We start from the raw sequence: 26,911 nt of genomic DNA on the forward strand, positions 1-26,911 counted from the left end.
CCAGATACTTAATCTGTCAAATTATCTAAGACCTTGCACAAACTTCTCTTTTTTTCCTATGTCACCCTAGTTGAGGAGGTGCAGGAAGTGGAGAATGTGAATGAAATGGAGCAAGAGGAGGAGGAAGAGGAAAACAAAGAAACAGAGATTTCACAGCAGAGTACTCTCACTCCTCAGAAAATAGACACCAAAGTAATTGTCTCACCTGTCAACCCAATCTGACCAGTTTTCTATTGCTGTGTGAAAAACTAGATTTTGGGCCCCATGTTTGATGTTGTGCTGTGTGGCAGGTAGGGTGTAGGACCCACCTACACCCCGATCCACCTTAAACACAGCTTTAATCCTGGGAAAACAAATTCTTCATGGGAAATAATCTTTACAAAATAAACCAAAACCTTCAAACACTAAACTGGGGACAGGAACTTAGAAACTGGGAAACAAACAGAAACACGAAACAATAATGTGAGTGCAACGCAACACAGGGCAAGGAAAACACAGGGCTTAAATACAGCTGGGAGAAATCAAACTTAACGAGGCAAGGGAAGCAAAACTAGACACACTGACATGAGACACGGACTTTCAAAGTAAAACAGGAAGCACAACAGGCACAGACACTGAACAAAACCTACACTAAACTCTTAACCAGAATTAAACTGAAACATAGGATACAGAATAGTAGCAAAATCCAAGAAACTAAAAATGCTGGGTCAAAATCATCCAGAACCATGAAACCATGAAGGCCCACAAACATTTAAAATGGTGTGTTAACCCCATACAGGTGCCATCCTTCTCATTAAATCAAGTTTGTGTTACTCCCAGCAGCTGGTAAAATCAGAAAAATACATATAATACAAACGTAATAATAATCTGACATTCCTACTGAAGTTCTCTATGTGCTCAACTTTATATTTAGTTTTTACAAAAGTAGATGTTTTTACCATTTGAATCCTCGGTTAAAGAGCAGCTTGCAGGCAAAAGATTCTCTTTATTTGCATATAATATTTGTTAGGAATCAGTTTGGAAGTGAACACATGCATTTTACATGGTTTGCAAGAGAGTTATTTGGTGGTTTGTGCAGGGGAAGAAAGGACTTTCTTTCAGTCATGAAAGAAATACATGCGCGGTTAATTTAAGTTCCTGGATGTAAGAAGCCTTGATTAGAATTTAGAAGCCAGAACTGTATGATACTAATAGCTGGTGTAGTTCTTTCACTAGTGTCATGGGTGGGTGAGAGACACAGTTTAACAAAAACCCATTTCCTATTGCTGATATCGACCTCATCAGCTACTCTCTCTCCTGTTGCAGTCAAGCTGATTTTAGAGGTGGACAGAAACTCTGCTACAAAAACAACTTTAAAAGGATTATTTCAATATGTGCATTTTTGCCTCATTGCTTAATTTTCCCTCTGAGGTCCCAAACCTGCAAGTTGCTCTTTGAAACTATTTCAGATCCTACCACACTTCATTTCACAGCAGAAGGCGAACTAACTGGTTTTGATCTGGAGGTTATATTTGCACTGATAATTCAACTTAAACGTTTTTGGGTTTTTTTGCTTACTTACTTTTTCTTGTTCAGACTGAGCTAACTGATACTGCTGTGGACGAAGACCTGACAGCTACTGAGGTACACATCTGTGATCGTATGGTTAATAATTCCATTGTGGAAAGACTTGTTAACATAACCTGTCTCTCTGCCTACCTATCTATCTGACAGTCTGACCAAGATGAAGATTTGAAAACTCAGGTAACACCTGAACTATTTTTTCTTCATATGTGTTGATCCCTCTTCTGTCCTCACTGATGTCTTCTGTCTCATCTTACACCCCCCCCCCCCCCCCCCCCCCCCCTCTCTGCCCTGTCTTTAGGGTAGTCCTGAGGAGATGCAGAAACCTCAGAGCACCATCAGCGCCCTCAGACGCTCCTTTTTAGAGGGAGGAGAAGGAGAAGGAGGAGGAATGACAGAGTGGGAGAAGCGTCTGGCCTCGTCACCTCTCCGAAGGGTCGATGACTCCCCAATGATTGAACCTCTGGAGCCCGATGAGGTGAGACAGTCATGGATGGGTTATCTTGTGGCATTGGGTTCACAGACACCTGCAGTTGGTAAATGTTGTTTCAGTGCTGTGACTTGGAATTTTTTCCATTAATTGTGATGTAGTACATTGCCACAGTTTGTGGGTTGAATATTTACAATACACATCTTTGAAGTTAAACTGTTTTTTTTTTCAGGTACCTTTTTTTTGGTAATGTGTGTGTAAAGCTGTGCTCACTTGCATAAAAGTGTTGCACTACAGGAGCCGGTGCCATTATCCCAATTTGCTGTTAGCATGTTGATAAGAAAACGAATCCCAATCTTATCTTTCAGATGTCGGGGTTGCAGACATTTAGACTGTCTCAATAGTTTTGAAAATTCTTCATGGGCCCAAGTTAACCAGCCCCGAGGAAAACCCCCAATAGCAGGAGGTGAAAATAGATCTACAGGTCACATGTCTATGTGCTTGTTGTTACCTCCTGTTGACAGTTATAAACGGGAAATATTGATCTGTATCTCAAAGCTGATTAATTTATGACCCTTACGATCAGTAGAAACTTCCTTGAAGTTTAGTTGCTCTTCAGCTCAACAACAGTAGAATTTAAGCTGAAACTGGTGGAACTTGAATAAAACCTCAATGTAATATCAAATAAACTTTGAATAAGCCTTGGTGAGAAAGATGGCGTTCAGTATCTTGCCCGTCAACATTCACACAGGCAGACAGAGCTGATCTGCATCTGTCTGGCTTCACCGCTGCTACTTTGAGTCATGAAACTGGGCCTTCCCACTGGATTTGTGTATTGTGTTACAGCCCAACCAGTTTCACTATAGTTTCAGAGAATGAAATTCTACTGTTTTATTAGTCTGTAATTTAGCACTAGTTAGCCAGTAGCACTCATGCCATTTACAGTATGTATGAAGCTTGTATTGTTTATATTATTTGTTTATAACACTACATCTAACCACTACATCCTCTCAACAAAACATAGTAACTTCTAGCAACAATCAAACAAAGGAAAAACAAAGAAATATGGCAGCAACCAAATCAGGTGTTATGCTTTAAAGTCCAAAATGACTGGATTATTGCTGTCATGATGGCTATATCTTTCTTTTGCGCTCAGGAAACTGGTCTCGTATGTCACATGATTTCTTGCTGAGTCTGTGCTTATTTAATATTGCTTACCTGTGCGCTCCAGGAGGGCGGGTTCATGACAAACCAAGCTCCTCCTCGGCCATTCAAAAAGAAGAGCTACACAGTGGGGCAGACTTACTGCACAGTCTCTGGCAGGGTTTTTACCATGACGATCATGGATGACAGCTCTGATGCTACCATGACAACAGCAAGTGTCAAACCCTGCCAACAAGTTCAACACATTTCACAGCTCACTGCTGACGATGACATCACAGAGGGACCGCTGATTGCCATCCCTGAGGTAAAGACTCCGACTTCACCTTCGGACCTGCCAGCTGTTGACAACAGACAAATGATTAGTGTGGCTGAAGGTCTCGACTTCTGTGGGGCCAGAGTCTCTGTGAAGTCCTTCCCTGCCACCCCTACATCCTCACTGGACAAGCTAAGCCCCATCTCTGGCAGGAAATCACCTTTCATGGCAGCAGTGGTATGCTGATTGGTTGGTTGGTGGTCAGCATGAAAACAAGCATGAAAACAACAACCTGGCAGCAAAATGTTAACCTCTGCAGCACTGACACAGGAAGCGTGGCTTAACACTGGCTCGTCTGAGCTAGTTCAAACTGAATGTCTTGAGCTCCAAAAGACTGTAGATATCTGAGGGACCAGAGTATCAGGAGACCAGGATCTCCACCTGGTGAACTAGGTCTCCTGGTGGTCTGAAAAGGAGATGCTGCAGAAAAGTTGATTTTCCATCAGAAAAAATTGATTACAGGATTTTAATCACAATTGATGCTGGATTAGATCATAATGGATGTTCTGCTCTGTTGTGACTGGTTGTTTTGCATCTTTTGTGGCATTAGCTGATTTCCACGTAATGTGTGTCTTAGACGGTCTTGTTGCTGACAGGTAGTTTTAAAAAACCAAAAGTTTTTCTTATTTAAAGATTACATGATTCCAGCAGGTTCATCTACCCATCTAAAAGAAATGTGCGACGGTGTCCTGATGCTGACAAATCTTCTAAATTATAAAACTTAAATGGAAAAGTGTGACTTGATATTACTGTTTTTATAGTGCTTTCATCCTATTTCATTGTCTGCCATAGATGGTCAGTGAGTATGTAGCAATCAATCACAACAGAGCTTATCCAATCTAGTGGTGCTGGTCCTTCTCTGTTTTTGATTGGGTTTCCTTCTTCTCCAGGAAGCGGCACCTGTGAGCTGCAGTGTTCAGTTTAAACTCTGCCCAGCTTCTTGCTTCACCTCCTCCCAGAAACCATTTTGTGTCTTCTCCTTTGATCAAAATGGAAAACAGGAAGCTGATCTTTCAAGTTGTTTTCTTCTGTTTGTTGTTGTTTATTTATCCTTCGTGAGCTTGGGGGTGTGGCTTAACTCCATTTTACTGCTATTTTTCACTTCTGTTTTGGTTGGTTACTTTGACTTTGTAATGCTTTTTTACTTTGTTGGAAGCTGCTGCCTTTTTATTAACATTCCTGTCCATGCGAGGTGTAAGCAAAGAGACAGCAAGTCACAAATCCACCACAATGAGAGATTTCATAATAAGTTGTCTCAGTACTTCATGAGGCCTGTACCACAAAGCAGGATTAGAAGTTTAGCAAGGTAAATGCAAGTTTAACCTTGTCACCAAAGTGGCTCAGTTCCACTGGTGTTGCCATGGCACACTTTGATAAGAGAACCACTACTGATCAATTAATTCAGTTGGAACAAAAAAAGTATCCAACCCTGAGCCAAAGACACTTTTCTCTTAGAGCAAATTGGACTTATTCTTAAGCAAACTTAGGGATTCTGAAGTTACCCGTAATCCTTTTATTTAAAAGTCAAAACTAATTGTTAATCCTGTAACGTTGTTGTTTAAGAAGCCTCATGAGGAGTGCTTAGAACTGAGGGGAGATGATGAAGACTGGAAGAGAAAGAACTAGTTAGGTGGGGATTGTCTTGTTTTTGTTTCATTGTTTATTAATGTAAATAATGATTGGACTGGTTGTTATGCAGCTCTTTTCTACTCTACCTGAGCACTCAAAGCACTTTGTACAACATCCCTCATTCACCCATTCACAACAGCATTTGTTTTTATGTATAAGTTCTAACATTTACATTTACCAATTCACACTTTAATGGATGAATAAGAGCAACTTGGTGTTAATAACTTACCCAAGGATATTTGCCACCAGCTTTTCAATTAATAGATGGCTTGCTCTACATCTGAGCTACACCACCCCAGTGTCTAGTTGACATTACAGTTTACTATATTGTGAACTTTCCCAAAGGGGTGGCTGTAGCTCAGGTGGTAGAGCAGGTAATCTACTGATCGGAAGGTTGGTGGTTCGATTCCTGGCTTCCCCTAGTGTGCATGCCAAAATCCTTGGGGAAAATACTAACCCCAAATTGCTCTCCGATGCATCCATCGGAGTGTGAGTGTGTGTGAATGTTACTTAGAAAGCACCTAGAAAAAATGTGCTTGTGTAGAGCGCTTTGAGTGCTCAGAAGAGTAGAAAAGCACTATATAAGAACCAGTCTATTTACCAAATGAGCATCATTAAGAAATATAGATCTTCAGGACAAACTCTGTTTCATGTTCTTTTAAAGGAAATTTAACATTTTCTATAAGCCTTAATATAGCAACCACAAGTAAGCCAGTCTGTCAGTTTTCTTGCTGAAGCTTTTTGAATCAACTGAAGACTTTTTAAGGATGTTTTAAGAAATCCTGTTAATAATCAATTACAGTAGTCTAGCCTAAAAGACTGCCTAACATCACTCTGACACAGGATGTTTCTAATTTCAGAGATATTGACTACAGTATGCTCTAATCGCTGTAATGATATATTATGGTCTGCAGTATCAAATGCTGCACTGAGGTCTAGCAGGACAAGCACAGAGATGAGTCCACTGTCAGAGGCCACAAAAAGATCATTTTAACCTTCACTAAAGCTGTTTCTGTGCTGTGATGAGCTCTGAAACTGTAACTCTTCAAATAAAATTCCTCTGCATATGAGTTAGCTGTTTTACATGAGTTAAGGCTAAAGGAATACTTGGCTCAGCAGAGTTCTGACATTGTGTCAGCCTGGCTTCTAAAAGGGATTTCCAAAAGATTTAGGAATGTGTTTATGGGAATTTCTCACCATTATTCCAAAAGTGCATTTGTGAGGTCAGACACTGATGCTGGATGAGAAAGACTGTCTTGTAGTCTCCACTTTAATTCATGTTGTTCTGTCGTGTTGAGCTCAGGACTTTGTGCAGGCCGTTCAAGTCCCTCCACACCAAAATCACTCATCCATGGCTCTGTGAACCTTGCATTGTTTACTGGTTGTTACGGCCCTAGCAGGGCCTCCTCCTGAAGGTGCCTGTGTGGGCGTGTCTCCACCACACAAACAGTCACATACAAGCGGCCCTATACCACAACAAGTTACTTTAATCCAAAAAGTTCAGTAAATCAAGCATACTAGTGACCAACCACAAAATGGAGAGCTATGGCCACACAATGATCACATCAAGGGTGATCATTGTGTGGCCAATCACACAATCATGCTGAAACAAGCCATCCAAAAACTGTTCCCATAAAGGTGGGAACATGAAATTGTCCAAAATGTCTGAAGAGTTACTTAAGAAGAGGGGTCGAGCCCAACACCTGAAAAACAACCCCACACCATAAACGCATCTGCCAAACGCCAAACTCAGACTCATCAGTTGAAATTGTCAGATGGAGAAGTGTGATTTGTAACTCCAGAGACCATGCACTTTACACCACTCCATCTGGTACTCTAGAGAGTCCATTAAGCTCTCTATGAACTGTTCTTGAGCTAATCTGAAGGCCACATAAAGTTTGGAAGTCTGTACTAGTTGTCTCTGCAGAGAGTTGGAGACCTCTGTGCACTATGAGAATCTCTGATTTTGCTTTAAAACAGAGTTGCTGTCATTGCCAGCTGCTTCCACCTTGTTATAATACCACTAACAGTGGTATTATAATTAACAAAGACATACTTGTACATTCTTACCCAAAGCTCCTCCATCAAGGTCCTCTCCTCCGGATGCATTTTGGAAACTGAGGCAGGAAGACAAGGAGGCTTTAGATAGGAAAATATCAACATAATTCAAGGCTATTTTAAATAAGCCCACCATGGCTCCACAGTGTCCCCTGCATGGCTGGAGTTTTATTTTGAGACTTTTAATTACAAGTTTCTTCTTTGTTTTCACTGTAACTGTTGTTTTTTGTGTGTTTGATATGTGCAGCCTAAACCTACATTTGATGATATGTCTCCTGAGCTGACAGCTCTGCTGAAATCAGCCAGAGAGCAACAAACCTTCAGAGAACACGACCTGCTCAAGGTGCCTTTTTCACTAGCTGTCTTCCTTGTTGTCCAGTTGTATTTTTGTCTGGCTCTCTTTAACTCCTCTTTCAGGTATTTTATTGCCTGCCTTCTGTGAGTTAATAAGTCTCTTTTCTCTGTGGATTTAATCTCAGTGTTCTTATGTATGAGAACCAGCACTGCATCTTGTCAAACCTACAATCAGTTCTCCTCACTGCAGCTTCTCTCAGCCAGTAAAAGAAATCCAGCATCCCATCTGAAGCAGCTGCTACAGGGTCATGGAGCAGATCGGTATCAGGGTTGTTCTTTATGATCTTGCTAGAGGATGCAGGGGAGTGTGGATGTCTTGCAGGGATGTCATAACAGCCTGGAGGACATGAATCAGATCAGTACTTTTGGTGAAGGGGCAAGGAGAACCCATGCTCTGCTTATGTCCTTAGTGTTAGAACTCGGACCAATAATTGTGGCAATGGAGGGTTCTTGAGAAGCTGAGATGATTTGTTGCTCAGAATGCACAAACCTGGAGACTGAGACTAGCTTTTGAATCATACCATCATACTCACCTCAGTGGTTTCTGGTTATTCTAAGCTGTCCTTTCATTTTCAAGGCTACACATTCACAAAAATATTATAAGTAAAATAAATTAATTTAAAATCCTCAGATCCTGAAGTGCACAGTTTAACTAGTTCGAGCTTAACACATAACTAGCACTGATTAAGAGTCTAATTATAAAGAATTCAAGAATACATTTTTCATCTCAGTGTTCACGTTCCAGCAAATGAATTAAAAGATCACCTGTTTGTAGCTCTTTTGATACGTGGACTATGACAAAGGTTTGTTGTTATTAGACCATGCATGACTTATTTTTATGTAAGAATTGTAATTGTGCTGTTAAAGACCATAAAATGGTCTCACAGCTCTGGGAAAGAAATACGTAAATTGAGGTGACAAGGTCACCAGGATTTGAACTGGTCTAAGATTTCTAGTGCATGTACCTGAAAGAACCTTCACCATGAGGTCGAGGTCACTAAAATTCAAATTCATCTGAGACTTTTAGAAGATGGACCTATGTTGTAAATTTCAAAATCCTACATCGCCTCATTCTCTGATCTCACTTTCACAAACTTGTGTTTCCACACTGCAAACAACAACCCTGTTTAACAGGTCATCTTTTCCAGCTTGCCCGTATTCAGATTTTTACTGCATCACACTTTAGTGTACAGTCCATCTCACTGATAAAATTAGCTGGCAGTGGCGCGTGGTTGTTCAAAACTAATATCAGAGGCACATAATTTAAATGTAAGCAAGTAAAGTCATGTGTGTCACTTACTCAGTCGAGGCTCCTCAGTACCCAATCTGCTGGTCACAGTTTCATTTGAAAAAGGTTTATGCACAGATTTAAAGTTCTGGTCCTTGCTGTTTTATAGCTGGTGAAATTCTACACACATATAGTGCTGTGGACATGTTTTGAGGGGTACTGGGGTAACTGGCAGGCAGTTGTTTACCAAACCTTCATCGTAGGCTTTCTGTTCTATTTCCTGGCCTTCAACAGCTTTCCGTCCTTTCTACACCATACTCCTTTCAGTTAGTTATGTCGATACTCTTTTCATATATTATGCCATAGCTAACCTGTTATGTCCATGTCATGCCATCTCCAGCACCACCAGCATTTGGACTCTGGTGGGGTCATTTCCATTTCCTACTCTATGAATAATAACCAAATATTGCTTAACCTCTGTATTTCGAGAAGGTCAGTTCAATTCAATTCACAAAGAACTGCCATTTACATCAGTCCTTCAAATCGGTTTGCAGCAGAATGACACACATGTGCAGCACTCTCATCAAGGAGACATCACTTGTTAAAATAATCACCTAATGTTCTGTGATTTCACTTCGTTTTTCAGACTTCAGAGAAGGTGGAGACAATAATGCTGGTGACAGAGCCACATGACGAGGACGAGGCAATGGTGGACCAGCAAAAGGTAGCAAAAGAAAGTCATGTGGGCATGCCCTTTAGTAATCTACCAGCCAACCCAGCAGGTGTTGACGATAGCACACAGCAATGGGCCTGTGACAGTTTTAATGATGGTCGGGCTAATAGTCCAACAAGTGATGATGATGATGATGATGATGATATTAGCTACGAGCCCAGCAGCCAGGCTAGCGATGACAATGCTAGTGAGATTAGTGAGGATGCCGTCAGTGTGCTGGTACAGGCAGCAGTGGAGGAGGCCATCGAAGCTGCAGTCAGAGAGACTCAGGCCCCCAACGCTAATGACACTAATCAGGATAACATTAACAGCAAGATAGCAGTTAGCTTTTGTGAACAGGAGCAAGCTAGCTCTGTCCTGGACTCTCAAACACCTGGGACTCTGCATTACACTGACAACGAAGACTCAGACGACTCACAGGAAGATGAAGGAGGGTGGCAGTTTGAAGAAAACTCCCCTCCGCCCTCTTTACTCCATCCCACATCCAGGCACTTGGCCCATCAGATGCAACCATCTGCCCACAGGGATGACGATGAGTTCAAACCACTACAGGAGGTAACACCTGAGACACTTGCCCAAATGGCATCTGCGACTCCTATACTAGTTACCCTTGCCCCATTTCACCACCCTGAAACTGCACCTACCCCACCTGACCCAGTGACCTTTGGCCCATTTCTTCCTTAAAATCTAATCTACCCTCTGTTCACATGAATACATCGAAATATTATGTCAGTCAGACGAGAGTTTGATATATTTTCAAACTCTAGGCCGACTTTCCCGTTTTCCTAATTTTGCTTAAAACATAGATTGTATATCAGATGGGCATAGCTTCTGAGTCTTGAAAGGGAAGTCAATATGGAGACCAAGCAACATCTCATTCGACTGCAAAAGGTTTATGAGTGGTTTTAAAGAGGTTTGTGGGAAAACCTCCCTCGGCTCTCTTGCTTCTTAATGTTAGTAATTTTATTTATTCCTGGTGACTTTATGGGCTCAGTGGCTAGTTTGTGAAGACAAAATTCATTAATTTGTAAACTAGAGTATGACCATTGGCTAAGAACTAGACCCCCTTTTAGCTCAGCATTACCTGTTTCAGAATATTAAGATGATAAAGGCAAGAACACTCAGTTTGAGACCTCAGGATGTCTTAACCAGTGCTGGTGCTGGCTGTAAAGGGTTCAATTTTGCCTCTTTTAAGAGGCAACATTGATTAGGAAGATAAACACTCTGGGAATGAGGAAGACTAAGTGTTTAGTTTAAGAGGTCAGTTTGTACTATTTAATTAGGTGAAAAGAATTCAGAGGATTACTTTGAAGTGATGTAAAAGTTTACTGCGTAGTTTAATCAATCAAAAGATGTGTAGTTAATATGAGTAGTACCAGAAATAGATGGATACATAAATATTTTTCCCCAGACTGACATCCTGTGTTTTATCCTCAACATTTATTTTTCATCAGTACAAAAATGTGCTGGTATTTGGTTATTACTCTTCCTCATTGGCTGATGTTCATACTTGTTTCAGAGCCAAGTAGAATCTGATACTCCTGCTGGTCTGCTGCTGAGCTCACACAGCTACACTACCGAGACCTCCAACACCACTACCACCACTCACATCACCAAGGTAACACAGGACCAAGGTACCACCATAATACGCAAGATTTACATTACTGCCATGGCAATACCACCACACACCCATCAACAAAATGACATGATAACTATGGGAGCACTACTGCTACTACATGAGCCCCACACGTGTCACCATGGTAAAACCATAACCTAAGAAATCCCACTGCAAACCATGGTAATATTGTCATGGCTGAAAAGGTTTGTTGAAACTATTAAGGGTTTACAAACAGCATTAAAAAGCTGAGAATAGGCATAGAAGACATATATGAAAGATAAATACGCTTGACTGAATTCGGATGTTTCTCCCTTTTCTTCTTCAGATGGCAAAAGGGGGGATTTCTGAAACCAGAATAGAAAAGAGGATTGTGATTTCTGGAGATACAGAAGTTGACCACAACCAGGTAGCTTGAATGTTGTTGTTTCTGTAATGGTGTGTTCAAGGGATGAGGACAGAAGGGTTGTTAAAAAGTTAAAAAAACGGCAAGCTTCATTCACTCATACACAGAGCATTTTATTTTATGCACTTTAAGCAATTAACCACAACATTTGCAACCAATTTGGAATCACCTAACATGCATGTCTTACACTGAACAAAAATATAAACGCAACACTTTTGTTTTTGCTCCGATTTTTCACGAGCTGAACTTAAAGATCTGAAACATTTTCTACATACACAAAGGACCCATTACTATCAAATATTGTTCACAAATCTGTCTAAATCTGTGTTATTGAGAACTTCTCGTTTGCCGAGATAATCCATCCCACCTCACAGGTGTGGCATGTCAAGGTGCTGATTAGACAGCATGAATATCGTGTGCCTTAGACCAGCGGTCCCCAACCCCCGGGCCTCGGACTGGTACCGGTCCGTGAGTCGTTTGGTACCGGGCCGCGAGAGTTGAGGCTCAGGTGTGAAATGTATAGTTTTCAGGGTTTTTATCGGTTTTCAGCGTGATTTTGTTATCGTTTTTATCGTTAACTCGGTTTTCCTGGGTCTTTTCACGTGTGTTATGAATAAATTTTCTTTTTTCTGGTACCGGTACTAGTTTTATTTTGTTGTATTTATCCGCGACACCTTAAAGGCCGGTCCATGAAAATATTGTCGGGCATAAACCAGTCCGTGGCGCAAAAAAGGTTGGAGACCGCTTCCTTAGACTGCCCACAATAAAAGGCCACTCTGAAATATGCAGTTTGATCACACAGCACAATGCTACAGAGCTACACTTTCCTAACATACTAAGCTATGCTAGCATGCACTTAACATCAGTCTGCTCTTTTCTTAACTAGCTTAGCATAGACATGATCAGAGTGATAATCTAAGAATAAAAATGTCTCCACACTGTAAATATCAGTCTCAGGGTCTGTTCTGAGAATAATGCCATGGAATCTTTGAACTACAGTGTGTCTCACTGCTCCTTCTGTCTCATTTTCAGGACTGAATCTGGACGCCCAAGGGGTTTAGTATAGAGTGCATTGCCAGAAACAAAACTGTTGGCTGCAGCATCCACCGAGCATGGATGAACTGAGGATTTGGACACACATTCATGCATGGACACACATATATACAGCATCGCCTGCCTATCTCACAGGGGGTGGAACCAATGGCTGAGTTAGCATTAGTTCGATAGTGTGACTAGATGAGTAGATTTAACTGAAAGTTTCACATGCAGCGCAGAGATGGGAGAGAAAGACGTGTTTCCATAGCAACAGACAACCTACACTGGACCTTCACTATGAATCAGCTTCTGAAGCATTTACTTATATAAGCCTTCCCCCACATCTCATTCCCCAACACTCTAAGGTGGGCATCTGATTGGCTAGCTGACTCAGGTGTGCTTGCTCCTCTATTGTTGGGAGACAGCAGCTTTTCAAAACATTTAGCCTGACATCTGAAAGATAGTGCTTCGAGCTTTACCTGTTGAGAAACTTGATGCGTACTATCACCAGCTGATCAAAACAGTTTCCTGTCTAACAAGAAAAAACAGCTAAAACTCTGCTTTGAATTTACCCATAATGCAATAGTAATGTGCCATTCGCTAAACCTTCCACGAAAATGACGATGAATCATTCATGTGTGTGTGTTTTTGATTTCTGTATCCATTTATTTATTAAATTACAAACTGATCACAGCCCCTGATTACCGACTACTTTCTCTGTTGCATTAGAGACTTCTGCTTCCCTGGTATCAAACTGACCATCACCTCTTTGTGAAAGTTTACCAACGTATAAGAGACAGACGTGTCCCAATTCAGCGGCTAAATCCTTCAAATGATACTGTATACAAATGATGCAGTCTCCATAGATCAGAAATGGTGAACCAAAGAAAGGTTTCCTATTGCATCGTTTAAAAGTTGTGAAAGCTAAGGTCGGCCAATGGCACTGCTCATGCTGTGAAACTCGTTATAGCTTGTTATAGCTTATACTGTAAAACGTTGAAAATGAGCTCAATATTAAATATTGAAATACTGTGAAATACATTATTGAAACATAATGTGAATCTAAAAACATCAGGTATAACCATAACAGCAAAACCATAACATGGATCCGTGTAGTCATTTTCTTTAAATTAGACAACACTATTGCAAAGCAGGGAAATTTCACCGAGCTTCAGCTGTGTATTGACGTCTGGCATCTGGACCCTGTCAACCAGAAATAAAGACGCAAATGAGGGACCACAATGGAGACACGGGTTTCTCTTTTATGACATACACTATGTTGCCAAAACAAGCCATTCACTTTTTTCCTTTTTTTTTTATATATAGCACTAAATCAGTTGCCTCAATGACCTTGTCTTCCACAGGGAGGTAAAGACCCTACAATATTAGAAAACAGAGAAATCCTAACAACCAGCTGTGACCCCCTATGAGCAATTGCATTGGCAACAGTGGGAGGGAAAACCCCCCATTTAACAACATGAAACATCTGGCAGAACCAGGGTCAAGGAGGGGTGGCCATCTGCTGCGACTGGGTGGGGATGAGGGGAGGAACACAGGCCAAAGACACGCTGTGGAAGAGAACCAGAGATTACAAATAACTAATGATTAAATGCAGAGAGGTGTATAAGGATGACACAGAGAGTGAGAAATGTAAAGAAGTGAAGAAACAGAGGCTAACAGAGCATCTTTTGTAACCTTCACAAGTGCTGTTTTTGTACTGTGATGAATTTGGAATTCAGATTGAAACTCTTCAAAAGAAAAAACGTTCCTTTCCATCCGATCAGTGTTTTACAACTACTCTGTGAAGAATGTCTGAGATAAAAGGAAGGTTGGAGATTGGCCTAAGACAGGTGATGGCTTTTTCAGGAATGTTTTCAATTAAAGCCACCCTAAAGGCATACATAGGTTTTTGATCATATTTAATATTAAAGCATTAATTAATTGTTGGACATTTTGGTCTAATAGAACTTGAACAGCTTGAATGGCTTGAATGAAGCAGTAACTGAAATTACTCAGAAAGATCGTATAATGACATGTCTTTGGGATGTTATACAGTTTACTCTAATGGGTAAACTTTTATTTATGAAGAAATTCATGATTATTAATGTTAAAGGAATGCTTGGCTCAACAACTTTGTCTGCCTGGCTGCAGTGATGAAAAAAACCTGCAGTATTTTTCATTTTCTTAGTCAGATTTTCCAACTGGAATCTTGCTTCAGGATGGTAGCAGTGCACATAAACAGGAGTAAAACTTAAACTTTTACTCTGTACTACCACTGTTGTCTTGCACAGAGAACTGACTCTACAAATAAAAATAAACCAACAACAGGTGTTATGCAAGATTGCTTACCAAGAGCAAAACAAATTCTATCTTTCCTCACTTTTACTACTGGAGCAGCTTCCAAGCGCTGTCGACTCAGGAGTCGTGTCACTCTTGGCTCTGACATCCAACTTCAGAGGTAAATGGACGGCAGCATTAACATCTCCAAAGTTGACCCACAGACGTTTGAAGTACCCACAACAGGTCAGGGATGACTTGTTGCCAAGTGGAGGAATTAAAGTATCTTTGGGTCCTGTTCATGAGTAAGGAGGAAGACTGATAGACTGATTGGTGCAGCAATGGAGAAGTTTGACAAATTCATTGCTAACCGGGTCAGGGCAGAACCAGGACATGTGAGATTCACCCATGTGAATCTGGCATTACAGAAATACCATACTGAGAGATCCCCACTGATCATTGCTCTCTTTGTTTCGTGTTATATACAGATCACTCCCCCTGATATGCAGTCTTGCATTAGTCCTGTGCAGAGCCTACACTTTGCAGAATATTGTTTACATGTTGTAGCTGTTTGCTGTCAGCAGGGGGGTTGTGTCACAAACAACTGCAGTGTTGCCAACTCCTCAGTAAGAAAAATCCCTATTGGCTGTCCTAAAAGTTGCTAGAAATCGCAAGATGACGTCATCCCTAAGTTGCCTAATTGGTTATGCTTATGTAATTGTAACCTACTGTTGGATACAGAAATAACATCGTGAAGGAGACATGAAGTGAGTTAAAAAAAATCCACTCTAAATGCATTTAGAATATATTTAGAACTACACATTAAATTTATTTTAGCAATTATTGTTTTTTTTTATGTCACACTTCCAACCGTCTTCCTTTGTCCGGGCTTGGGACCGGCAAAAGTGACCCGAAATAGATACGTGTGTGTGTGTGTGTGTGTGTTTTAAGTAGTTTTAAACTATGTGAGCCACAAAAAGTAACAGTAAAAGAACTGACTGCGTTACAGTCAGGGCGGGAGCAGCGGCTTCGCTCATGCGCGATTCATTTGCCAGTTTGGACGCGTAGGTGTGAACATCTCCTCCTGCTCTGACAGCACCTGGGGCAGGGGTCGGCAACCCGCGGCTCCGGAGCCGCATGCGGCTCTTTAGTCTTTATTTTGCGGCTCCGGGTGGTTTGGGAAAATAAATTAGAAGTATTTAGCTGAAGTGTATTTTATTTGTGTTTAGTTCTTTTTTTAACTTGTAGTTCTAAATTGGAAGATTATTGTGATTTTGAAATATAAAAATAAAATTATATCTTATTATTTTTTCATCGCTCAAAATAAGCGTCACACTCGCGGAAGCCGGTGTACCCGCCGAAACGCCGTGCATTTATCGAGACTTTCAACCCCAGGTAGGCCAATTATGGATCTTCGGATCCTCATTATGTCAGCAGCCATTCTTCACTGTGAACTATGTTAAAAACAAACACCGCTCACGCCTCACAGATGTCCTGCGTAAAGATGAAAGCCCCGATTTGCAGACGCTGTGAACAGAGGTTCGGGACCATAAGTCTTACTGTAAACATATCGATGATTTCATGAGCATGCTTTTCAGCATCTCTTTATTGACCCCTTTTCACACACGGTTGCTGTAGCATACAGCCAGCTGTAGCTTTTCAACAGCAGAGAGGGCACAGACTTTAAGGCAGCGAGGCGTGATTGCGGTTCCCGCTCAGGTGCGTCCGCCTCCCCTGCAGCGGCGCTGCAGACCACGCCCCGCCACACACATTAACCAGGTAAAATACATATTTAGGCAGAATTTTGCAAATATCTATTTTTTTTAGCATCGTCGTGCTTTTTTTCCAATTATTTTTTAAAAGTCAGGTCAAGGCTCCAAAAGCCCAAAGACGATATAAGGGTGGCGGCTCACAACAGTTTTGTTTGCTACATGGATCATTTTAGTTCAGCTGGGTGTCTTTCCTTTTGTTATATTTCTTTAAGAGTTCAAAATGTGTTAATTACATGAATAAAATGTAATTTCCTCTGTAGCACTTCATGGATTTCATAAGCAACACACCTAAGTTGTTCTGTGGATTCTTTTAAAAAGCAGTTAAAAACTTTTCTGTTCAAACAAGCCTTTTGTTGATCTACGTATTTTGTATTCTTTACATTATTTACATTTGATCTTTTACATTGTGTATAATGTCTATTGATCGTATTGTTTATTTTAATATTTGTGTACAGCGCTTTGTGACTGCCTGTCTGTGAAAAGCGCTTAATAAATAAACTTTACTTACTTAGTTGCTCACACAAAGCATAAAGGTAAAAACAAACAAACAAACAATATATACAGTGGTATCTTCATTTTAGATTTCAAAAAGTATTTGCGGCTCCCAGTGTTTTCTTTTGCGTGGAAACCGGGTCCAAGTGGCTGTTTGGGTGTTAAAGGTTGCAGACCCCTGACCTGGGGGGACTATCTGCCGCCTGTGAGCGCTTTGGCGAGGTGCCCACAGCAGCACCCGCTGCTTGTTGAGAGTAAGAGCGATACGTGGTTTCAAAGTCGTCATAAGTCTTGAAACGTGTTGTCCTCCGCAATGGATAATGGCTGAAAATAAAAACAGGTATCACTTTAGCCTGCTCCTAGTTTTATCAATTCTGCACTCTGCTTTGCAGTCCTCGATATCACTGAAATGCAGCCAGAAGCTGCTATTTTACGTTTTTGTCCGCTTCTTCACTTTTTCCCGACAGGCTCCCCCGTCTGTCTGTGTACCTGGCCTGTACCACTACACTTGCTATTTTAAAACATCTGCCGCCCTTTCTTTCACATCATGTCTTATCACCAACGGTGATGAGACGGCTTACAGGGAGGAGGTCAGCGCCCTGACCCACTGGTGTCAAGACAACCATCTCACCCTCAACGTCGCAAAGACAAAGGAGTTGATAGTGGACTTCTGGAGGTGCAGAGAAGTACACACCCCCATCACCATCAGCGGCGCTGCTGTGGAGAGAGTGAGCAGCTTCCGGTTCCTTGGTGTACATCTGGCTGAGGATCTTACGTGGTCAGTACACACAAACAAAACAGTGAAGAAGGCGCAGCAGCGCCTCTTCTTTCTCAGGAGACTGAAAAGATTCGGCATGAGCCCCCGCATCCTCAGGACCTTCTATCACTGTGCCATTGAGAGCATCCTCACTGGATGCATCACCACCTGGTATGGCAACAGCACCGCCTACAACTGCAAAGCTCTCCAGCCAGTAGTGCGGTGCTCTGAACGGATAATTGGAGGTGAGCTTCCCTCCCTCCAAGACATCTACAGGAAGCGCTGCCTGAGGAAAGCGGGGAGGATCATCAAGGACTCCAGTCACCCCAGCCATAAACTGTTCAGACTGCTTCCATCAGGAAGGAGGTTCTGCAGCATCCGGTCCCGTACCAGCAGACTGAGAGACAGCTTTTTCCATCAGGCCATCAGACTGCTGAACACGTCATAGACACCTCAGCTTCACTACTGGAACTTCAACATTATGCACTCCATACTGTACAGTAACGCCACTGTTTTGCACATGTCTCAACTCTGTATATTTTTATATATTTTATTTATTGTTTACTCTATTTAATTTGTAAAATATGTGTACACACACACACACACACACACACACACACACACACACACACACACACACATAGAAAATATTTAGTATACACATCCAGAAATGCATATACTATTATATATTGTACATATATTTATTAGTTTCAGATGTAGCCATTCTTGTATTTTGCCTGTTTATGTTATTGTATTTTGCACAACTCTGTTGCTTGTGAAGCTCGCACACAAGAATTTCACTCACATGTGCTGTACCAATGTACCTGCACATGTGATGTGACAATAAAAGTGATTTGATTTGATAATGGTACGATCGCAGTCTGTCTTTGCATGCGATTGACCGCGTGGTTGTGCCCATCAAAGTAAAGTGCTTTCAACTGGATTCTCAGCAGGGCTGAAGAATCAGCTCCAACATACTGATGGGACATTAATAGCTGAGATATGAAATTCGTTTGACGCCACTTTAATAGAATAAACTAGAATTACTCTCAAATTACTCTCCCATCAACCTGCCCTGGGTCGTACCCCCACCGATCACTCTGTTACCTCTGGGATAGATTGGACCCTCCACCTAAGTGAATTAGATAAGTATTTACAAAAATGGGTAGATGGAAAAGGATGGCCTCAGCAGATGTCTAAACATAAAATGCTACAAAATGTGCCTTTACTCAAAAACTCAAACTGATCACCAGGAATGTGTTTCTTCTGTGGTTTAATTACTGTTCATGTTTACAGGCAGAAGTTACTGAAGTTTCTCTGCTTAGAAAATAAAAAGTATGAATATGTTAGTTTTAAGATGAACTTTAATCATTCAAGTTTGGACTACAGAGACTCAAAATCCACAGGAATAATCAGCAGAGACATTCACACTACACAGCCCATCAATCAATGATACTGCTCTGTGACATAATCCGGCATGCTTTCTGGCCACTGCTAGGAAGCGGGGCATGAGTTAGGGGTTACTCCCAACAGGAAGTGAGCAGAACTCAGATCAAGGGTCTTGGTCAGGTGGGACTTCAAGAGCTGCAGGTTCCTTAGACAACCTCTGAAGCTGGAGCTCAATGACAGGCAGTTCTGTTTGACACCAGCTACAGCAGAGAGATGGACAGGTTAGAATTATTTTTAGGTGTGTTCATCTTTTTTTTTAATTCTGTTTATGTTCAAAGGGTCTTACCTGGATATCCTCCCAGGAAGACAGGGTTATTAGTTTCAGCAGAGGTGGATTGTGGGTAAGGGTTTGCAGTGGTGTAAGTTCGCTCATCTACAGTTAGGCTGAGGGCATGTTTGGTTTTTTGGGCCAGCAGGCGGTGCCACTGCCCATCACATAGCATCTGGCCACCAGAACGCACTGACACTCGACCTGCCCCATTATTCACGTTGAAAACCACCTGAGGAGAAAAACAGATACACCTTTATTTACGCAAATAAAACTTCATTTGCATATTTAAAACTTAGTTTGCACAATCCTTTTCTATACATCTATTACTTTAGTCAAAAACCAAGAATAACAGAAGCTCTGATGTTACTGCAGCTATTAGAAAGATACCGTGAAAACGTGGCAACTTGCTCAGTTAGATCATTAAATCCCTGGGGTGTAGGCCTATTACTGTTTACATAATGCATAGAATGGAATATCTCTGCTCACCTGTCCATTGATCATCTCCAGTCCCACAGCATCGACTTTTGCACTGCTGATTCCCAGGAGCACTCCTTCTGATTGACTTGTTTGAAACTCCAGAGAGACTGTCATGTCAGAGCCAACCTTATAGCCATCATGGACTGCAGATGGAAACAGCATGTAATCAGATCATAGCTTAATCACGGTTAGAGACAGCTATCCAACACCTGTCTAGTATGTGACGTGCAGCTAGTTCCACACGTTTTTGGACAATGCCACTTTTTTTTCAGTTTTGCCTCTGCACACAAAAATAGTGTTCATTGCCGGAGGAGGAGAATAGTGTAGAGCATGACGTTAAAGTGCAAACTGCATTATGCTGCTAACACAACCTCAGTGCTAGCATGTCATCTGTGCAAAACCCACCCCAGCAGCCACACCCTGAACTTCAACAGGTAACAAAAAGCAGTGATGAGCAGTCAGGCGGCAGCCCGTTTCTACCTGTTCAGGTTTCTGAAGTACAATCAATGTGCTGACTGCTTTAAAGTCTCTGTGTTCTGGTTTTTGTCTTTACTTTCTACTGTCGAGTTTGAGTTCATACCCAGAAAATTAGTCATGTGTGTCCTAATTAGAATAGGGATTTGTGTTGGCCTCAGGTTTATATTGGTTATTTACCAATATAAACAATGCGTTTCAGGTCATTTTACAGAAAAACACAAAAGTAATGTAACCCATAACAATGCTTTTGATATGCTTCTTAGCAATGATGAAGCTAATGAGAACCCAATTAAAACGGATAAGAAATCGAATCGATAAGTGATATTTGCAGTGGAATCGGTGTCGCTAAATTCTTATCAATTGCCATCCGTAGACAGAAGTCAACAAAAATGGATGCTAGTTCTCAAGTGGACCTCTGTGTTTTTGCAGTTGGTGGATTGCTGTAACTTGACAACAATTAGCAACGGTCTGTGCACTCCACCTATACAGTTTATGAAAATGTGCTTTCATTTGTTCATATCTCGGTACACCCATCATCCAAACATTATAACTCTTGCTCCAACTACCTAAAAACAGGCTCTCAAAATTGTGGCCCAATAAGGAAGCAGCCAAAAGTAACTTCTCATATGAACTATAGGCAAAAGCTGTACAGACCATAGGCTGTCAAAAGTCCTTCTATACTAATCAGACCGATCAGTCTGCATCTCATCTTCAGCGCAGATGATTTTGTCTACAAGTTTGACTTACTCATTTCAGCGTATCCGCTTCCATTAAAGTAACTTCCTATCTGGTCTCTGGTGAAACAGGATGTGACACCATGTTGTGACGCCGGCTTAGACACATCCAACATGACACCATTCAGACTGATGGACCGAACACAGCCTGGAAAACTGCTGGTATCCTGAGAACCAAACAGGAAGAAAGACAGGGGGAGACACATGGGAGCAGAAAGGGGGAGAGATTTCCAATAGAGTCAGAATACCTGTGAGTTTCAAAAATGTGCGCAAAGAAAATCTGTCTACATATTAATTCTTAGCGCAAAAATTTCTTCCTGTGAAATCAGGACACTCGTGCAAAAGATGTTCAATAACTCAAGAGTTTCTCTTCTAGGTACATAAAATGCTTTTTTAAAACATCAAATAAAATGATTTGATGTATTTGGGGTAATAATGTTTGTGTCTTTTGTGTTTAACGGTGAAAAAATGAAAAACAATCATACTCCGATTCTCCTGCTGGTCATAGTGTGAGGTGTTCCTCCTAGGAAAACTTTGTTGGCCACATCCAGCTGATTTCCTTTGACTGAGATGGATTCAGTTTTCAAACTGTTGACAGACACTGACATCAACCGCCGGCCCACCTCTGCAACCACCTGAGACACGGTGAACACCACAGCATTCAAACAAAGCTATTTTTGTCTTAACACCAAAACCTCAAACACAGGTTGAAATTTACAGAGTTTGACATTGATGCGTCTACAGTGCCTCGTGTCCAATTAACTCACAGTGTGCCACTCTCCATTGTTAACAGCTACAGATGAGGTGATCGAGGCCGGGCCTTTCCCCAAATCAGCTGACATCATCAGCCTGCCCCCCTTTAGGCTGAGGACAACAAAGTCCATCTGCTTGGAGTCGGAGAGAAGGAGGATCAACCCGTCCAGGGCCCAGCTTCGAACTAACAACCTCACCGACACACTGAGGAAGGGAACAGACACAGTAGTGAAGACAAGAGTGAGACACAAACACACCACAGCAGTGTCGGAGATGGAGTGTTATACAAAGATGAAGTGACCTGTCCCCTGTGTGACCCGAGAGTTGCCTCTGTTGCTATGGAAACTCACCTCTTTCTGACTGTGCTTGGGTTGATAATGAAGGTCATGTGACTGTTTCTGGACAAGCCAAACTGAACTGATGACGGCACAAAGGTTAACTCCCCATCTGATGCACACTGCATCACACACATAAATCAAAAACCAATAATCAATAAAAACGGACATATTGATTAAATTAATCAATTAAAATGAATGCACTGAGAATAGGTGATAATGAATATAGTAATTACCGTTAGACCTTCAGGTGACAGGGCACCAAACTGTGTGGGCTGAGGTAGAGGTAAATGAGTAGGGTCTGGAGTTACGTTTACATCCTGGTCATCAGGAAGGAGCACATCCCCAAGCTTCTCCTCCAAGACGCATTTGTCAAACTTCACCCCCTCATATCTCAGAGCTCCTGAAAGGTCAACAAGCCTGCACAGAGCCACAAAATCAAAACTGTTGTTGTCCGAACTCCTTTGGAGAACACAGTCTATGAAGGCTCTTACATGAGATGGTCTAGTCCAAGGAGACCTTAGTCCTTGTAATGCAAAGCACCGCACCTGACTCCTAGGTAACACTGACAGCAGCAGATAACAATCAGGAACCGCCCTAAAATAATTTTACCATTAGAGCCATAAATCCCATTTATTCTTTTTTGACTTAAGGAAATTTGCTTCTGCTGCTGGTGTCTGATGTACAATACTATGCAAAAGTCTTGAGCCAATCCCCATTTCTTTATATTTGGTATGAAAAATTACTGAAACTTGCAAACAATTATGGAAATACAGTATAAAGGGTCAAAAAAGAATTTTAAAGTCAGTATTTAGTATGACCAGCTTTATTCTTTAGCACATCCTAAACTCTCTTTGGTATGATTTCCTGTAAGTTCTTTAAGTAGTGTTCAAGAAAAGCTCTCCAGGCTTTTTGAGGGACATTCTTGGCAAAACAACCTCTTCTGAAGGTCGCAAATTGTAGATCTAATAGTCAGGGGAAACTGCCTGACATTTCAACTACCCAACTGGCTTTAAAAGGTTTGGGATCTAAATCAGCCTTTGAATAGTTTGGAAATGAACGCTTTGATTTCTTTGATTGAAAAAGCAGTGGTGTCAGAAAACAGAGACACATCTGTAAACTGCATTTTCAGGAGCCTTCAGATGGGTGCATTCAAAGAAGCTTTTGGCAGGCATTGGAAATATGCAGTCGTTGAATTGGGACACAACTTGGATGTGTAAAACACTTACGCTCTGCCAACTGCCAGGTGTTGGATGCAGCCTTTGAACAACCTAGATATTTTCTGCAATCTGATTGGTAGACGGGCGTCATCAGCTGAAGGCAGCCCACCAATAAATAGAGAGGCTGGAGACAGCCGAGAAAATACACCCGGCAACAGGGACACAAGCTTCTTATGTTCCTCATCAATCTGCACTGAGAGCGACCTGAAAGACAGTTAAGAAAGGCCAGACAGGTGAGATGTGAGAAGAAGCATAAAAGTTAGCATGTTATGCTAATACTTACTTTTTGTTGATGGTAATGATCACAGAATGTTTCATTCTGTCACTGAAGGATCCTCCATCAGGCTTTATCACAGTTACCTTACGTGTGGCTCCGCCCACCTCTCCAAGCTCCACCTCCAATGCTCCCAAGACTAGGTGAACAGATAGGAAGTACTGCACATACAGACACATAGAAAAATTCAGGTTGCAGTGTCACCCACATAGCTTTGTTAGTTCAAATAGACTTGGTATACATGTGACCTAAATCAGTCTCACCTGTTTGTGTGAGCGGTCATTACTGAAAGCAGCCAGCAGGACCCCTGATTGGTTGTTGGAGGAGAAGGAGAAGAGCAACTCTGCTTCTTGACCAAACGATGGTGGAGTGATCTGAACATAGCCTCCAGCCAATAGGGACACACTTCGCACCGCCTGGTCAATACATTAATCAGTCAAACAACTAACCTGTAAATCAATCAAGCTGTTATCCTACGAGTGTGATCAGTGTTCATTACAAATTAACAAAAGTGACCTCAAAGCACTTTAAAATCTAAGATATTTATAGTACAATATTAGAGAGAAAACCCGAAAAATTAGACAATACCCTACGAGCAGTACTTGGCAAGAGTTAAAGGGCAGCAATAACTCGCTTTTAACAGGAAGTGACCTGAGAGAACCAGGCTCAGGATAGTTGGAGCATTTTACAACAACTGGTTGAGGGATTTAGGGGAGACACAAGGGCAAAACACCAACCATGGAGGGGAGAAATACAAATTTAATGTCGCAGTAGTTGTATGGTTCAGGAGTGAAACGAGGAGAGTAGAAACAAATGCCCAGTGCATCATCAGTAGTTTGAGCCTGAATGGTTCAAGGATACCTGTTCCAGTGTTAACTAATAGTTATTTTAAAAAGGAGAATCCAAAGTCTAATCCTATGGAGGGTGTCTGTGTCCTGAATCTAAACTTGGATTTTGTTCTACAGCTTTGACAGCTGAAGGCTCTGCTTCCCTGCATATCGAGAGCCAAGTACTAAAGTACTCTATCTGGATAATATGATACTAAGACTTTAAGATATGATGAGGTCTGATCAAGACTTCATATGTGAGAAGAAAATTTAAAATTCAATTACAAGGAGCCAATGAAGAGAAGCTAAAATAAATATGAGCTTTCTCTCACTGCTTTGTCCAACCTCAAAGTAACAAAGGCAGAGGATAGTGGGAAGGAAACAGTCAGGAACAAACCTCCTGCAGAACCAGGCTCGAGGAGGGGCAGCCATCTGCCATGACCTGCTGGTGGTGATAGAAAGTTCTACATATTTGTTTTATATGTGTATTGAAGGACAAAAACAACTCCAAGGTTCTTCACAGTAGTACTGGAAGCCAATGAAACAACTGTTGGACAGTTATTTTATTTCATACTTCAGAAAAATTAACATCAGTTTTGTCTAAATTTACAAGCTGAAAATTACTTGTCATCCAAGGACTTTAGTTCAGTGGATTATTGTGCATTATTATATGTATCAGTACATGCATTTATTAAAACGTGTATATTAGTATATTATTAGCTTGGATCTCAAAAGAGACTTGAGATGAATAGAGATGGAGTCAGGCAGGGCGACAGATATAGTCAATGTAGTATTATGTGCAGCCTTGAGGAAAATTAATTAAACCTTGTGATTCAACAGAATGTAGAAACAATTTTAGCAACAACAACTAATAAATAAAAAAATAATAATTTTCTTTTTCAGTCTCTTGCGTGATTGTGGATTAATTTTGCCCTATTATTCCTTCAGTTCGTGGAGGTTTGTGGGTTTGTTTAAGGTTCTGCCATAGTGTTTCAATCAGGTTCTGGAGTTTCACTGGTCACTTAGTTATGCTGCTGTATTCAGCGGATTACTATATTTTTTCTGACTATATAGGGGCTTGTCTGATTCTTGGGGATTCTTTCAAAAATGTGAGATAAAGACCCTGCAATAGCACTGTGAGTCCAGTATTGTTGTGAATTGGTGCTATATACAGAAAACTGAATCTAAATCAATTCAACTGAACAGATTTCCTGGCATGCTTGGGAATCATTGTCCTGTTGTATGACCCAGTTCGGACCAAGCTTAACTGTTGTGGAAACGGCCTCATATTTGACTCAAGAATACAGAGGAGTTCATGGTAGACTTGATGACTGGAAGGTGCCCAGGTCCTCTTACTGCAAAAACAAACTAATCACTCCTATGCTACCATGCTTGACAGTTGCTATGAGTTGTGTGTCCTGATTTTCTGTGTTGGTCTTTACCAAACATCGTACTGTGAATTATTGGCAGACATCTCCACTTTGGTCTTGTCTGTCCAAATTTGTAATTCAGTTTCAATTATTTAGTGCAGAAATCACAACTGGTGCTTTATATTCTAATATAAAGACCCTGCAATAATCCTGAGAAAACCCCAACAATCAGATGATGTCCTGTTAGTGAGCAAGAAAAACTCTTCCAACAAGTAGAAGTGGGATAACTGGGGCTTGTATAGTCTGAGCTTACCTTGAGTATGCAGCCTTTCCTGACACCATGTGCATCCCTTAGCAGGTCAAAGTTGGACCGAGCAATCTCCACATTTTTTATACACCCCACGTAAGACCGGGATGCTACTTGTCGCCTAGCAACCAGAGAGATGGCATTCACAGGTGATAACACGGTTCTGGCTATATTATAATCACCTTTGTCTTCAAAAACTCACCTGATTGGTCTGGAAGCAGGAAATCCACCAATGAAGATAGGGTCAAGATCAGAGCGGTTCAGATCAGAGGCCTTTCCAGGAGAGTCCGCTTCCAACACTTCCTTCTCCGATGACTGGTCAGCTGCCATTATGGACAAGTAACCTGGCCACACAGAAAAATGTGATATAACATTTAGCAGTGTGGACATGGAAGCAGCAGCACGAGTATTACTAGGAGTAATAGTAGTACCTTTGCGTTTGTTCCTCTGCAGTGTGATTTTGTACCACACTCCAGTGTTGTACTTCCTGTTGGAGGTCAGCATCAGAGCACCAGAGCCAAGGTCAAAGGTCAAACGAATACGCCCCTCCACCAACTCCATGGACAGGAAGTCTCTCTGTCGATGACAGAA

At 41.4% G+C, this 26,911-nt stretch overlaps 2 protein-coding genes across 12 annotated transcripts in view; one reads left to right on the forward strand and one right to left on the reverse strand.

Annotated features, from left to right (window-relative positions):
• The window catches only part of LOC101475436 (band 4.1-like protein 3), a 36,692-nt gene extending 23,463 nt beyond the window's left edge, over positions 1 to 13,229 (forward strand). For 6 of the 10 annotated variants that reach the window (XM_076887905.1, XM_076887904.1, XM_076887906.1 and 3 more), the window contains 10 exons: positions 71 to 192; positions 1,576 to 1,623; positions 1,714 to 1,743; positions 1,865 to 2,041; positions 3,225 to 3,647; positions 7,405 to 7,500; positions 9,386 to 10,027; positions 10,992 to 11,090; positions 11,416 to 11,496; positions 12,526 to 13,229. In XM_076887905.1, coding sequence (XP_076744020.1) covers positions 71 to 192; positions 1,576 to 1,623; positions 1,714 to 1,743; positions 1,865 to 2,041; positions 3,225 to 3,647; positions 7,405 to 7,500; positions 9,386 to 10,027; positions 10,992 to 11,090; positions 11,416 to 11,496; positions 12,526 to 12,531 — 1,724 coding nt within the window. In that variant the 3' untranslated portion in view covers positions 12,532 to 13,229. The remainder of the gene's footprint in view (positions 1 to 70; positions 193 to 1,575; positions 1,624 to 1,713; positions 1,744 to 1,864; positions 2,042 to 3,224; positions 3,648 to 7,404; positions 7,501 to 9,385; positions 10,028 to 10,991; positions 11,091 to 11,415; positions 11,497 to 12,525) is intronic. The other 4 variants (XM_076887909.1, XM_076887907.1, XM_076887908.1 and 1 more) reach the window with 4 other exon arrangements.
• A 5,853-nt stretch (positions 13,230 to 19,082) lies between these two features.
• Positions 19,083 to 26,911, reverse strand: part of lama1 (laminin, alpha 1) — a 34,081-nt gene continuing 26,252 nt past the window's right edge. For both annotated transcript variants that reach the window (XM_076887911.1, XM_023154859.3), the window contains exons 51-64: positions 26,752 to 26,896; positions 26,523 to 26,664; positions 26,327 to 26,441; positions 24,080 to 24,232; positions 23,826 to 23,977; positions 23,552 to 23,746; positions 22,559 to 22,742; positions 22,338 to 22,444; positions 22,002 to 22,191; positions 21,720 to 21,869; positions 21,248 to 21,401; positions 20,033 to 20,166; positions 19,562 to 19,775; positions 19,083 to 19,475 (exon numbers count right to left, since the gene is read on the reverse strand). In XM_076887911.1, the coding sequence (XP_076744026.1) occupies positions 19,321 to 19,475; positions 19,562 to 19,775; positions 20,033 to 20,166; positions 21,248 to 21,401; positions 21,720 to 21,869; positions 22,002 to 22,191; positions 22,338 to 22,444; positions 22,559 to 22,742; positions 23,552 to 23,746; positions 23,826 to 23,977; positions 24,080 to 24,232; positions 26,327 to 26,441; positions 26,523 to 26,664; positions 26,752 to 26,896 (2,190 nt within the window). In that variant the 3' untranslated portion in view covers positions 19,083 to 19,320. The remainder of the gene's footprint in view (positions 19,476 to 19,561; positions 19,776 to 20,032; positions 20,167 to 21,247; positions 21,402 to 21,719; positions 21,870 to 22,001; positions 22,192 to 22,337; positions 22,445 to 22,558; positions 22,743 to 23,551; positions 23,747 to 23,825; positions 23,978 to 24,079; positions 24,233 to 26,326; positions 26,442 to 26,522; positions 26,665 to 26,751; positions 26,897 to 26,911) is intronic.

The sequence above is a fragment of the Maylandia zebra genome, linkage group LG9 (assembly GCF_041146795.1).
Source record: "Maylandia zebra isolate NMK-2024a linkage group LG9, Mzebra_GT3a, whole genome shotgun sequence".
In the NCBI taxonomy this organism is placed as follows: domain Eukaryota; kingdom Metazoa; phylum Chordata; class Actinopteri; order Cichliformes; family Cichlidae; genus Maylandia; species Maylandia zebra.